This window comes from Lynx canadensis, chromosome C2 (assembly GCF_007474595.2).
Source record: "Lynx canadensis isolate LIC74 chromosome C2, mLynCan4.pri.v2, whole genome shotgun sequence".
NCBI classification, from domain to species: Eukaryota; Metazoa; Chordata; class Mammalia; order Carnivora; family Felidae; genus Lynx; species Lynx canadensis.
This window is the reverse complement of record NC_044311.2, coordinates 140,592,282-140,606,776: the sequence shown is the minus strand read 5'-3', so window position 1 is coordinate 140,606,776 and position 14,495 is coordinate 140,592,282. Positions and strand designations below refer to the sequence as shown.

The 14,495-nt window shown below is 43.3% G+C and overlaps 1 protein-coding gene across 6 annotated transcripts in view; it reads left to right on the top strand.

Moving 5' to 3' along the window:
- Positions 1–14,495, top strand: part of LOC115523013 (amyloid beta precursor protein) — a 275,518-nt gene that overhangs the window by 75,483 nt on the left and 185,540 nt on the right. For all 6 annotated transcript variants that reach the window (XM_030328587.1, XM_030328585.1, XM_030328583.1 and 3 more), the window contains exon 3: positions 10,912–11,041. In XM_030328587.1, coding sequence (XP_030184447.1) covers positions 10,912–11,041 — 130 coding nt within the window. The remainder of the gene's footprint in view (positions 1–10,911; positions 11,042–14,495) is intronic.

The window sequence follows — 14,495 nt, the reverse complement described above, 5'->3', positions numbered from 1 at the left end:
GCTGCCCCTTAGCACCTTGTTACACCATAAGCAGAGACCGTTTTCGGTTTCCAGTTCTTTCTCAATTAAATTAGATCTTGTGTTCCCAATATCCCTAGCATTATTAGAAGAATTAGAGTGGATGGGGCGCCTGGGTGGCGCAGTCGGTTAAGCGTCCGACTTCAGCCAGGTCACGATCTCGCGGTCCGTGAGTTCGAGCCCCGCGTCGGGCTCTGGGCTGATGGCTCAGAGCCTGGAGCCTGTTTCCGATTCTGTGTCTCCCTCTCTCTCTGCCCCTCCCCTGTTCATGCTCTGTCTCTCTCTGTCCCAAAAATAAATTAAAAAAACGTTGAAAAAAAAATTAAAAAAAAAAAAGAGAATTAGAGTGGAGAGCAGTTTTATAGGCTTTTTCTTTGTATTTTGGAAGACTTTAAAAGGAGAAATCAGTACATTTAATCCAGAGACAGAAATGTATTGTCTGGGACATACTTTGTTTTGGCTTACATACTGAAGCGTAAAACTTATTTTAAACTTAGAATTAATGCACTCTGAGTGCTCAGAAATGGCACTGACTTCGGTAGTGGGTGACTGGCTCCATCAGTTTGATCTGTGAAACGGAGCAGTTGCTGAGGACGGCAGGCTCTCGGCTGCACGTAAAACCTTTGCAGTGACTCTGGCACATGGGAAGTCATTACTGTGTTTTTCTTAGTCTCCTCTTGGATATGTTCTTTGAAAAGGAACTTGGTATGTAAAAGCTTTCACATGAAAGTGTCTCCCGTTTACCTCCCTACCACTTTGCCACGGAGTTTCCGATTCTTTGTTTCTTTTTTTTTTTAATAGAGTTTTTATTGTCAAACTGGTTTCCATACAACACTCAGCGTTCACGCCAACAAACGCCCTCCTCCATGCCCATCACCCACTTTCCTCCATCACCCACCCATCCCCCCTCAACCCTCAGTTTGTTCCCAGTCCTTGAGAGCCTCTTATGGTGTGCCTCCCTCTCTGCAACTTTTTTCCCCCTCCCCTCCCTCCCTCCCCCATGGTCTCCTGTTAAGTTTCTCAAGATCCACATGTGAGTGAAAACATATGGTATCTGTCTTTCTCTGCCTGACTTATTTCACTTAGCATAACACTCTCCAGTTCCATCCACGTTGCTGCAAATGACCAGATTTCAATCTTTCTCATTGCCAAGTAGTATTCCATTGTACATATAAACCACATCTTCTTTATCCATTTGTCAGTTGATGGACATTTAGGCTCTTTCCATAACTTGGCTACTGTTGAAAGTGCTGCTACAAACATTGGGGTGCATGTGCCCGTATGCATCAGCACTCCTGAGAGACTGTCTCCAAGTCTTTGTTTCATGGGTATACATGCCCACTGCATTCGTGCATATGCCGTTTGGATCTTTGTGTTTTCACTTGTAGATTTAGAAATTGGACTCTGTTTCCACTGGACTAGTTTTGTTGTTGTTGTTGTTTTACCTTTAATTCAAAATTTCAAGTGCATATAAAAGCAGAAAGAATGGTATACTGGATGCCCCAGGTGCCTGTCACTCAACTGCAGTAATGATAGAATCTAGTCACTCTGGTTTCTGGGGGAGTCTGGAATGCACGTGCTCTATCCTGCCTCCTTCAAGGTCTGCATTATGTTTGGCCAGCCCCTCGTGCAGATATGTGGCTTGTCCCCTTGGCAGAGCTGTAAATGGATTTAAGACAAACCAAAGCATCCTGTTATTTGTTGACTTCATACTTAATATATTTAAAACATAATTTTATTAAGTAATGTTACATACTTTCTAGCATTTCTTTTTCCAAAAAGAAATATCCTTGGGAATTTGGTTATAAATTTATGTCAAAATTTAATAGGCTAGAAGAACAGTAGGCCATTTATGTTCAGAATTTGTAGCAGTTCTTTTTATTATGACCGTTAATTCTGTTTTCAGCTTTTCCCTAGCTGCATTTGATTTTGTGGTCTTGAATATCCTTGATCACTTGGAATTTAGCTGTCTTGTCAATAGGCCTTTCGGCATTAATCATTTGTCCCGGGGGCCTGTTTGCAAAAGGGACTTGGAGAGTTCCCCTCTTTGCTTTAAATGTTGGAAATAGAAGAAAGTTCTGCAGGGCTTTGGTAACATATGTCAGATATATAACTATAAAATATATACATAAGATATATATGTAAATGATATATAATAACTTATATGACATATTATAATAAATAATATAAAGATACATGAAGTATTTTTATATATTGTATATGTAACAGCATGTTCTTGGCCTTCTTAAATATCATCAATGTCGGGGCATTCACTTTCCAATGTCCCCTCTCTATAAAGAGAGCTTTCCTACTATTCTTACTTTCTAATCTTATACTTTAATAAACTTTAAAAAATATATTATCAGTGTCTTTTCTCGCTTTATGTTCTTGACAACTGAAAAGTTATCTTTAGGGGCGCCTGGGTGGCTCAGTCGGTTGAGCATCTGACCTCGGCTCAGGTCATGATCTCGCTGTCCGAGAGTTCGAGTTCCGCGTTGGCCTCTGTGCAGACAGCTAAGAGCCTGGAGCTTATTTCAGATTCTGTGTCTCCCTCTCTCTCTGCCCCTCCCCCGCTCATGCGCGCGCACGCGCTCTCTCTCTCTCTCTCTGTCAAAAATAAATAAACATTAAAAAAATTTCTTTAACTTATCTTTGGATTAATATATTAATCATATCAATATTAATATTATTAATATGTTTCCAGTTTTGATAGAGAGAGACTTTAGGTTTTTTAAAATGTAGAATGAGAATGTTCTGATGGTGACCAGGTCTTAAGGTATTTTTCGATAATGAGGAAAAACACTTAGGCTACCATATCACGTTCTAACGTGGATCTAAGATTGTTTTTACTCTTCTCTTCTGGCTGTTGGTTTTTTGAATTGCTTCAACTCTTTTTTTTATTTTTTTATTAAATTTTTTTTAACGTTTATTTATTTTTGAGAGAGACAGACAGCACGAGTGGGGGAGGGGCAGAGAGAGAGGGAGACACAGAATCTGAAGCAGGTTCCAGGCTCTGAGCTGTCAGCCCAGAGCCTGACGCGGGGCTCGAACTCACGGACCGCGAGATCGTGACCTGAGCTGAAGTCCGACGCTTAACCAACTGAGCCACGCAGGTGCCCCCTCAAGTCTCTTTAAAAAAATAATAATAATAATTTATGTACTGATAACATATGCTTTTCAAAGACAAAACCTATTTCTATGGCCTGGAGAGTAGGCCGCTTTTCAGGTTCCTGGAACCAAAGTGTCTAAGTAAGAGCCTGACTTCTAATTCTTGCTGTGCATCTTCTCTCTCACTTTGTATTTATTAACATTAATGTGCTGCCCCTTTTCTTTTAAGTTTATTTTTTTTAATAATATATATATATTTTTTTGTTTATTTATTTTTGAGACAGAGAGAGACAGAGCATGAACGCGGGAGGGTCAGAGAGAGAGGGAGACACAGAATCTGAAACAGGCTCCAGGCTCTGAGCTGTCAGCACAGAGCCCAAAGCGGGGCTCGAACTCACGGACCGCGAGATCATGACCTGAGCCGAAGTCGGACGATTAACCGACTGAGCCACCCAGGCGCCCCAAGTTTATTTATTTTTGACAGAGACAGAGTGCAAGCATGAGCTGGAGAGGGGCAGAGAGAGAGGGAGACACAGAGTCGGAAGCAGGCTCCAGGCTCCAAGCTGTCAGCACAGAGCCTGACACGGGGCTCGAACTCACGAACCGCGAGATCATGACCTGGGCTGAGGTCGGACGCTTAACCGACTGAGCCACACAGGCGCCCCACATACTGCCTCTTATCTGAGGCTGTTATTTATATAAGTTGTCACATCACACGTGGCAGAACAATATTGGAGGGCACTGAGATGCTTATTTTTCTCAAATGCTCATTGTCCAACTGTAATAGTATACTGTTGAGATTATTTTGAGAGACACATTGCTAATACCTGATGGGAGTTTAAAATATCCTGAATTTCCCTATAATTCATGGATTTTGAACTTAAGCAGGGTTAATTATATATAATAGGTATAAGTAAATATCCATTAAGTACCTGTCAGGCACTTTCTGTGCTGTCCCAGTGTTGGCCACAGTGAAGGGAACACAAAGATGAATCCTGTTGTCCCTGCCTTCGAGGAATGTGTATTCTCATAGGGCAGAAAGACCCATAAGTGTCACAGAAGGTAGAAAGTGGTAAGCGATCGGATGAAAATGGTCAGATAAAATGCTCTGGATTCAGAGATTGAAGGGATCAGGGAGGGTTTTGTGGGGTTTTTGTTTGTTTCTTTGTTTCTTGTTTTCTGTTTTTGGTGAACAAGCATTTGAGCTGGGCCTTTTCCTTGGGTGTGTTCGATTGGAAGGAAAATAAAGCCAGCAGAGGAGCTTATGTTTAAAAATGGGGGCTTGTAGGAGGGGCCCCTGGAGTTAGAGGTATGCCGTGCGTTCTTGGAGTTGTGGGTAACTGGCAGCCCCTGTCTGCCCCTCTGTCTTGTCCGTCTGTCTCCGCCTCGTGTGCCTGCCTCGCTCAGCTCTCTCCCTGCGCGCACATCTTCCTGCTTCATCCCGCAGCCCGCTGCTGCTTCCAGATGCCTTATTCTCCTTCGCTCGCAGGTCTTGAGATGTGCACCGTCTCTGACGATGATTCATCTGGCCTGCCTGCCAGCCAGGGGTGGTCCCCTATGTAGCCAGACCTCATAGGTGTTCATTCAGAGCTCTGGAGGAAGAGAATACGATTTACAGTTTGCCTTCCTGGGATTCTCATTAGCTACAGGGACAGAGCCACAGAGTTACAACACGGCCACTAATGAGGACTCCTTCAGAAGGCTGCGGGCTGGAGCACCGCAGAGAGCGGGAGGGGGTGGGCAGCCTCCCCAGAGCCTTAAACCAAAGGTAATGAACATGGAGAACCGGAGGGAGGCTACGGGACGCCATATTGTGTTTCCTGCCCTTCAGGAAAGTGCTTTTGCCCTGGGAAGGCGGTATACATATGTATTTAACAGAAAGGAGAGGCACACTGTGATAAATACCATAAAGCATTCCTGAAGTGGGAGAGAGGGATTAACATTGCATTACACTGCGAGTGGGGGAAGTTTGTCGCCGTGGGGGAACCCTAACAGACTTGGGCATCTGCAGTATGGTGAAAGGGTCTTATGTAGGAATGTGTTTAGAGCATACTGTGCGTATTTGTACAGCGATTGTTCTGGGCAGCTGTCATTTAGGAAGATTTGGAGGCACGGAGGACAGTTTCCTTCGCCAGTAACTGACACAGGTCTAGATTTGCTTCTGCTTTAAAAATTGAGTAATGGGGGCGCCTGGGTGGCACAGTCGGTTAAGCGTCCGACTTCAGCCAGGTCACGATCTCGCAGTCCGTGAGTTCGAGCCCCGCGTCAGGCTCTGGGCTGATGGCTCAGAGCCTGGAGCCTGTTTCCGATTCTGTGTCTCCCTCTCTCTCTGCCCCTCCCCCATTCATGCTCTGTCTCTCTCTGTCCCAAAAATAAATAAACGTTGAAAAAAAAATTAAAAAAAAATTGATTAATGTAGCTCTGGTCACCTAAATGTTTTTATTAATCAGGAAAATGGTTGCTCCTATTTGGGAACAACAGGAAGCATTTTAGAAAAGAAGGGGGCCAGGGCACCTGCTTAGTCGATTGAGCGTCCGACTCTTGATTTCGGTTCAGGTCATGATACCCAGGTCATGGGTCATCGAGCCCCACATCGAGCTCCACACTGACCAGGGAGCCTGATTAAGATTCTCTCTCCCTCTCTGTCCCTCTCTGTCTCTCTCTCCCCACTCCCTCGCTCACACACACACACACTCTCTCTCTAAAATAAGAAAAAAAAATTTTTTTAAAGAAATGAAGGGAGCTACATAAAAAGTTCATTTGCTAATCCTGCAGAAGCACATTAGTAATGCTTGTTGTGTTAGCACATGCATTGCATGTGTTGGAAACTTGCAGAGGAACTCAGATACCTTTATTTCTTTTATGTTAAGGTTTGAGATGCCACAAAGAAAATATGGAACATTGAACCGATGCTTATAATTAATTACGGTGTAAAGTCAGGGACTTAACTAGCCACGAATACATTTGTGTGTCTAATTACTTTAGTTTTTATTCTTGCCTAAACCTGTGAGCTATGCTGGCTTTTTCAGTATAAAATGGTTATCTCTGGGCACCTGCTGGAGCTGCTTAATAAAAAACTAGGTGTCTAGTACTTGAATTTTTTGGTCAGAAGCTGTTACATTTTTTTTCATTGTATTGTTTTGTTTTTGTTTTCTGAGTGGGGGCTTGTGTGGCATGTGGTAATTGCTTGGACTTCCTGGGGCTTCCTGTGTGCTTCCAAAGAAATTTTGTTACCTGTCTTGTTGATGTTTCTCCCTCTTTCAAAATAAACCTCCTGATTTTGGGGTGCGGGGGGGGGGGGGGCTCTGACTCTTGATATTGGCTCAGGTTGTGATCTTGTGGTTGTGAGTTCAAGCCCTGCATTGGGCTCTGCAATGAGCATGGAGCCTGCTTGGGATTCTCTCCCTCTCTCTCTCTCTCTCTCTCTCTCTCTCTCTCTGTCTCTCTGTCCCTCTCTCTCTGTCTCTACCCCTCCGTCAATCGTGCTGTCTCTCTCTCTCAAATAAATAAACATTTACAAACAAAGCAATAACAAATAAATAAAATAAAATAAGATAAAATAAGATAAAATAAAATAAAAACCTGTTGATTTCAGAACAGCAAATTTTTACTATTGGCAGATCCAAATTCGTAACTCCTTGTCTCTGAAAAATAGGTGATTCAGGTTGAACTTACTTCTGCAGACTGTGTGTGGAATTCATGCAGTTCAAGGTTTCTCATCTCGTCATCCGCTTGCATATTAACACGTTCATTGTCGGCATTCTGGAGAGAGAAGTTGAAGCACAGGAAGTAACACATATGTCCTATGTTGCATGGTCGGAACTGGAAGTAAATTCTGTGTTTATCACTTTCTGAAGCTCTAGTAGTGATCTTGGGGAGAAGCCTTGTCTTCGCTGATTTTATTTTGTCAGTATGCAACTCTGTCTGCTGGACAATTACCAACTGAGTAAGTTACTGCTCTGTTGCCCAGAGATTACTATTGTAAACTGAAGATGGTGTGCAGCATGATGAGAGAGTCTTCCTTTCCTCCTTATCAATTTGCACCCTGCAAATGTTTTGTTGTTGGTGGTGGTGGTGGTGGTGGTTTGGAATTAAAAAGAAAACAATGTGACTTATCTGTGCCTGCCACAGACAGAAAGCTCGGGAGAAAATTCTCAGCAGGGTAGTATTTCTGTGAAGTGGCCAGAAGCCCTTAAGAAAAATGTAGTAACTCACACTTTAAGGCGCATAAAATCATGTCCCTCAGGGCAAACTCTCTAGTGTCATAGAGTTTATGACTCATGAGTGCTGTACTTTTGTGACCTAATAAACAAGGAAGAGTGGTGGGAGAATTACATTCCTGTACAAAGAGCCACTTTACCCTTCATTGTATGGAAGAAAGCCATGGAGATATTAAATTTTTAGTGGCATTTTCAGGTTGAGCATTATCTGTGACTGAAATGCATGCATCGAGGTGTTAAGGTACTTAAGAACAAAATAAAATAAAGGGAAGGTGGCTGTTTCCATTTGGAGCTGAATTACTGGCAGTGTTTTTGAAAAGTAACTTCCTCGGTACCCACCCCAGGATTCTGATTTAGATCCCCTTTTTTGTGCGTGTTCTCATAGCACATACCTCTATCAGTGTGCCCCACACTACACAGATCAGTGCCTTATTGGGTTTTTTTTTTTTTAATGTTTATTTATTTTTGAGAGAGAAACATGAGTGTGAGTGGGAGAAGGGCAGAGAGAGAGGGAGACAATCCAAAGCAGGCTCCAGGCTCTGAGCTGTCAGAGCAGAGCCCGACCTGGGGCTTGAACCCATGAACTGTGAGATCATGACCTGAGCTGAAGTCGGATGCTGAATCGACGGAGCCACCCAGGCGCCCCTTTTTAATTGTTTAAAAAATACACTTTATATTTTAGAGTAGTTTCAGGTTCACGGCAAAATTGAGAAGGTGGCCCAGGGATTTCTTATGTGTCCCCTGTCCCCCCTCTTCATCATCCCATCATCCACACCCCCCCACCAGTGGTACATTTCTTCCAGTTGATGAATTTACCCCGACATCGTAATCACCCAGAGCCCAGGGTTTACGTTAGGGTTAGCTCTTGGTCTTGTACATTCTATAGGTTTGGACAAATGTATTATGACACATACTCACTATTATAGTATCGTATAGAATAATTTCACAGCCCTAAAAATCCGCCTTCCCTTTCCCTGACTCCTGGTTACCACTAATCTTTTTTACTGTCTCCATGGCTTTGCCTTTTCCAGAATGTCTATAGTTGGAATCCTACAGTATGGAGCATTTTCAGATTGACTTCTTTCCCTTCGTAATATGCACTAAGGCTCCTCCAGGTCTTCTCGTGGCTTGGTAGTTCGTTTCTGTTTGACGCTGGATAACGCGTTGTCTGGATGTACCACGTTTTTTTTAATCTGTTCTTGTTCCTTTACTTATTTATTTTTTGACTGCTTTATCTCGGGGCTGGGACTAGAGTGCGGTGAGTGAGGCACTCAGGAACCAGATAATATTTTAACGCAGTATTTTAAAAATCAAAATTAATCCCAAAAGCCCACCGTGAACAAAATAACAAGTTCAAACGAAGATAGGATCGTGGCAGGTTCTTTCCGAACGTCACTGACAATCAAAAGCGAAACTCCCCATACCCATAGCCCACGCTGCGGGTGTTATCTTCTTGCTTGGAAACCTGGTTCTCCCCCACAAGCACTGCTCCCCCTGGTAGAGGTTCTTCCCGCACAGCCCTCCTAGCGCTGTGCCTACAGAGGGGGATGGCCTCCTTCCTCTCCTTCCTCCTCGTTTTCACTTCTGAACCATGTTTCCCCTCTTCCCCGTGAACGCCCCCCTGCCCCACACATAAGGCGCATGCGTGCGACCTAGATTACCTTTCTGTTCTGTTGGAGTCCTCTGGTTGCTTCAGTGGCATCCCCCCCCCCCCCCCCCCAGTCTTCGAAGGGTTTAGTTCTTGGCTTTCTGTCACCCAAACCACGTCAACCTCGACGGCCCTTCCGCGATTCCAGTGTCCCCAGTTCCTTGATCTTTCATTCTGCCAGTGATCTTGCCACCAGCCATTCCCTCCCATGGCCGGATTGTACTCTTTGAAATTACTCATAACGTCACTCCTCCCAAGTCGTAATTTCAGCGCTCTGATGTTGCAAGTACCAATTCCAACCACAAGTGCGGTGCACTTGCTTCGGTACCTTTATGCCAAAATTCTGTAGCCCGCACCGGGACTCCCTGATACTACAGCCTTTGGAGCAGGTATAGTAGCGGGATTCTCGCACAGAGAGTCGTGACCCGGAGGCTTGTCTTTCCAGGAAGCAACTTTATTCCTATCGGCATGGTTTAGTTGGGGTCGTACCCGAAGAACGGAGCCCCCCAAACGCCACGTGGTGTAGTTTCTTCTATATTTGTCTACTTCTTCGTCTCCCATATATGGTAACACACAAACATGTGGTCTGATTAAGTGATTTCGCGTTACAAGGTCATGAGGGATGTTGTCACTAAGCCTATAGCCAGGTTGCCTTGAGGTTGTTGTTTTTCCTTTTTTTCTTTTTTTTTTCTTTTTTTCTTTCCTTAGGGAAGGAATCCTACCACAGTATCCCACCTTCATATTCCCAGTTTAGATTTCACAGCCCATCATTATAAGCATTCGTTTGCTGATCACCTCAGTTGTCTTAGGCTTTTCTCTCTTTATTGTCTTTAGGACATTAGCAACCCTGGAGAAGTACAAGATTCATGCAAGGGAAAGCCTATTTGGGAAATACATTTTTATGGGTTTTTTTTTCTTTCAAGTCTCTACTTTTCAAGTCTCTACTTTTCAAGTCTCTACTCTATTCTAGTCTATTCTAGTCTTTTCAAGTCTCCACTCTATTATTAATAGAAGTGATCTGGTATTTCACACATACAGTTGACCAAGTTTTCACATTTTATTCCAAGTGCTCAGGAAACACCATGATTACAGAGATCAGTGATCAAACCGAAGGGCTGTAGTTAGTTCTCAAGGGAAGAGATTCCTGAATGCGATTCTTTATCTAAATGACACCCATGATAACTGTTTGATTAATTATTTTTATATAAAATTACATTGAATAAAGAGAAGGGTTTTTATATGGAAAGCTTGCTATGTGTCAAATCCTGTATGTAAAATGTTTGCTTAATTAACAAAATAGGGGTGGGTTGAATTTAAGTAATGGTAATATTCCCAGAGGTATCTACTGTAACATTTTTTTTTTTAATGTTTATTTTTGAGAGAGAGTGAGCAAGCCCAGAGGAGGGGCAGAGAGAGAAGGGGACAGAGGATTTGAAGCGGGCTGTGCACTGATAGCAGAGGGCCCAATGTGGGACTTGAACTCCAGAACTGTGAGATCATGACCTGAGCCGAAGTCGGCCGCTCAACGGACTGAGCCACCCAGGCGCCCCTCTACTGTAACATTTATTTAGGGCATTACAGAATATCATTCTCATACCAGTGTATTTTGCATTAAAATAACCCTGTACTTATTAGAGGGTCCCCTTCTGTTTCTGTTTTATCTCCCCTGGGGGGAAAAGAAAGTATCTTAAGCCCGAATGGGTGCAGGAAGATTTTATAAAAGTCACCTCATTTGATATTTTGAATGGAACGATTAGGTTCTTGTCACTTACATCTTTTTCTCTACCCTGAATGTTCAAGGCTTGTGCGAACGCCGGAGATCGCGGTGCCTTCGAACAGCAACCATGGATCGGGTGTGTGCACACAGTTTCACGGTTTGTCTGCTTCACAGTTTGTCCTTCTTGTGTGCTCCCCCAGGTCTACCCTGAACTGCAGATCACCAACGTGGTGGAAGCCAACCAACCAGTGACCATCCAGAATTGGTGCAAGAGGGGCCACAAGCAATGCAAGACCCACGCCCGCATTGTGATTCCCTACCGCTGCTTAGGTGAGCTGGCCGGCCGCGTAACTGCCGCGGATTGTTTTGGACTTTGGGGGTGAAAAAGAAGGAGGTTGTTTGTTTGTTTAATGTCTATTTTAGAGAGAGAGAGTGCATACACGTGCGCGCGCTCAATTTGGGGAGGGGCAGGGACAGAGAGGGAGGCATAGACTCCAAAGCGGGCTCTGGGTTCTCAGCTGTCAGCACAGAGCTCAATCTGGGTCTCGAACCCACAAACCAGGAGATCATGACCTGAGCCGAAGCCGGACACTTAACCAACTGAGCCACCCAGGCGCCCAAGAAGGGTGTTTTAATTAAATCTAATATGCAGTTTCTTTCTGCCACTGTATATTGGACTGTATTTTAGACTATTAAGGTGTCAACACAGGAGCAATATTTCCGAACTCCCTGCCTCAGAATGAATTTACCTAATATGTTTATTCAAATGACAAATTCTTGGACCGATTCCATAACTGCTGAATGAAAAGACCTGGGGGCGGGGCCCAGGAATTTTCATTTTACCAAATCCCATAGGTGATTCTCATGCACGCTAACTGTCTAGACTTGGAGAATTGGGGCCGTGTGTGTTTTGTCTCCTGACTCCATAGAAGAGAAAATGATACGCGAAGCTCCTCCATTCTGTTCATTTCTTAAAAACCTCTTTTCCTGAGACAACTTGATTATTCCTCCTGGCTATAGTTGGGACAGTAGAGTTGGCGAACTCTTTTTTTTCTGCTTCTGTCAAACTGGAGGACCCAGTGAGATCACTAAGGTTTAACTGGGTGCTTCTCGCACAAGCCTCAAATTTTACTTCCCCCTTCTATTTTAAAAACTGAGCTGTTTAATGTGATGTCTGACTTTTTTCCTCTGGAAACACTGTCACACTCCATATTTAATCTGACTTGGTTATTAGTCTCTTCCTTGTTGATATTTTTACATAACCAGGCAATGTGGAAATCCGCAGTCTTTGGTCTGGTGGTTAACATGGTGGTTTATGCATGGTTATAAACAAGGACATAGAGGTCTATACAGGGAGACCTTGGACGAATACTGATATACATTCTAGCGACTTCTTGTAAAGACTAAAAGGGATCTTTTTTTCACAAAGTCCCAACAGCAAACTTAGGATAAGTGCCGAAGATTCTGGAGATCTGTTTAATACTTCATCAAACATGAATGTCATGAGAGCATACGTGCTGATTACTGTTCATGCTTGTGCATAATTTGAGACATTCATAGAAAACACTGGCCATTGGAATGAAGTTTTTATTTGGTGGATTTACTGCTCACAATAGAATTGATGGACAGAGTGTGGAAAACCAGATTCTTAAACATTTGATGATTCAAGACTTCCCCTGTTCCTCCTTATTCTTTATTCTTAGATACTTTACAAGGGCTCTAGCCCTTTTCTGTCTGACTGGTTAAGAACTGAAAATTTAATAAGATGAAAATAAGTAATGTTTAAATATAGAGGTCAGCTGTCTCCGGGAACTGTGTATTTCAAACCCATTTAGTTATTATGTCAAGAGACCGTTTAATTCAGTGTAAGCTAAGAAGTAGATCATGAACCAGTTACTTAGGGGGGCCAGATCTTGTTAATGATTTGTTTTCTTTTGGTTCTCACCCATTCTGTGAAATGTTTCAGATATATTTCGATGAGAATATAAGCTCACCAGGAACCAGGTCTCAGGTCTTTGGATGAGCATCATTGCTGATGACACCTGCTAGGTCACTTGCAACTGCACCTGTTTCCAAAGTGAACATGTATCATTTTGCTTGCAATCTCCCCACTTCTTAACTATTCAGAAGTGTGAGAATTGACTAAACGGTGGAATTGACCGTAAGATTATAGTTCGCCACCATGGTGCCGCTTAGTTGTGGCAAATTTCCTTTGACCCCAAACTTCCTGTGGCCCCAAACTGATTGTCTTCCCTCTCCTTACCCCCACTCTGTGCCCCTCCCCTTGGCAAGAGGGAATTGAAACTCCCAAGGGAACAAAATACTGTCAAAAGGAAGAAACGATGTATGAAATGTCTTCAGATCTAAATGTGAAGTCAAAAGATTTTATGATAATGCTGTGATGAACTGTCAGGATGTTTTTATTGTGAGAAAACATGTTATACCCCATGTAGGAAGGCTCATCCTAAGTGGTCTCACTTCTCAGGCACAAATATTGAGAGTCACGGGGATGTCTCGCTGTACCTCACACAGGTGTTTGTGGCAGAATTAGGACCAAAGCCCACGACCTTTCAGTTCACACTCCAGTGTTCCTTACAGTATTAACAGAAAATTGTGCTGGAGCTAATAACCACCTGATTTACAAAATCAGATCATTGAGGAAAAGTTGTGCATTGCAGGCAATAAATAAGTTTTTTTTAAAGTCACAACACACGTTGTGTTCATAAAAGAAACGATCCTGACTCTGGTACAGAGTAAATCTTTCCTTGATAACGTTTTCCACTTTGTGGTAGGAACAGGCAACATTGTTGTAAATTACTTGCTGCTTGAACAAGTAATTAGTGTTTAGCATTAATATAAGTACTCTGCAAACTCTATGGCTATATGCAAACATCCTTTAGACAAGAGATGATTTTACTGAAGGTAATTCTCAGAAAGGTGCTACCTAGAAAACAAAGTACAACGGGCTCAAACATTAAGCATATTAAAACCCAAAACAAAGCTTGAGAGAGAAATGCCAGTTACATCTAGCACGCACCCTTCCTGACCCTTCTATCGGATGCAGGATCGGTGTCATACTGGCTTGTTTTTCCTCAAATCCTGTATTTGTCTTGGGCGTACTTGCTCGGCACTCTCTTGCACTCTTTCTCTAGTTGGAGAGAGTATATTAGGTTGTGGTTGACACTTTCCTTCCTTGGAGCGAGTGGGTGATGTCCCTTGAGGGTGAGCTGGCTTTCTCATCTTACCCTTTGCTTTTGATTGTGTTTCTAGAATCAGAATGTAAGATCGCTCTTAATCATATGAACATTTTTATTGAACTTTCTGTCAATATTTATTTGAGAGAGAGAGAGAGAGAGAGAGAGAGAGAGAGAGAGAACGGGGGAGGGGCAGAGCGAAAGGGAGGCACAGAATCTGAAGCACGGAGCCGTGAGCTGTCAGCACGGAGCCCAAAGTGGGGCTCAAACTCACAAACCATGAGATCATGACCTGAGCTGAAGTCGGATGCTTAACCAACTGGGCCACCCAGGCGCCCCTCATATGAACATTTTAATCATGATCTCATGCGGAATTCAGCACATCATTACCATTACTCAAGGAGAGTATTTTCTTTGCAAAGCCTTCAGCCCCTTTCTACTTGAACGACTGCTCTTCATGGTGTAATAGGTCTACCGCTGAAACCGGAGCTCCTCTGGACTTGGTTCTGTCCAGTACAGGCAAAGCGGGTTGCGTAAGACAAGTTACTGATCTCTGAGGGCAAAGTCCGGTTAGTAGCTTAACCCAAAGG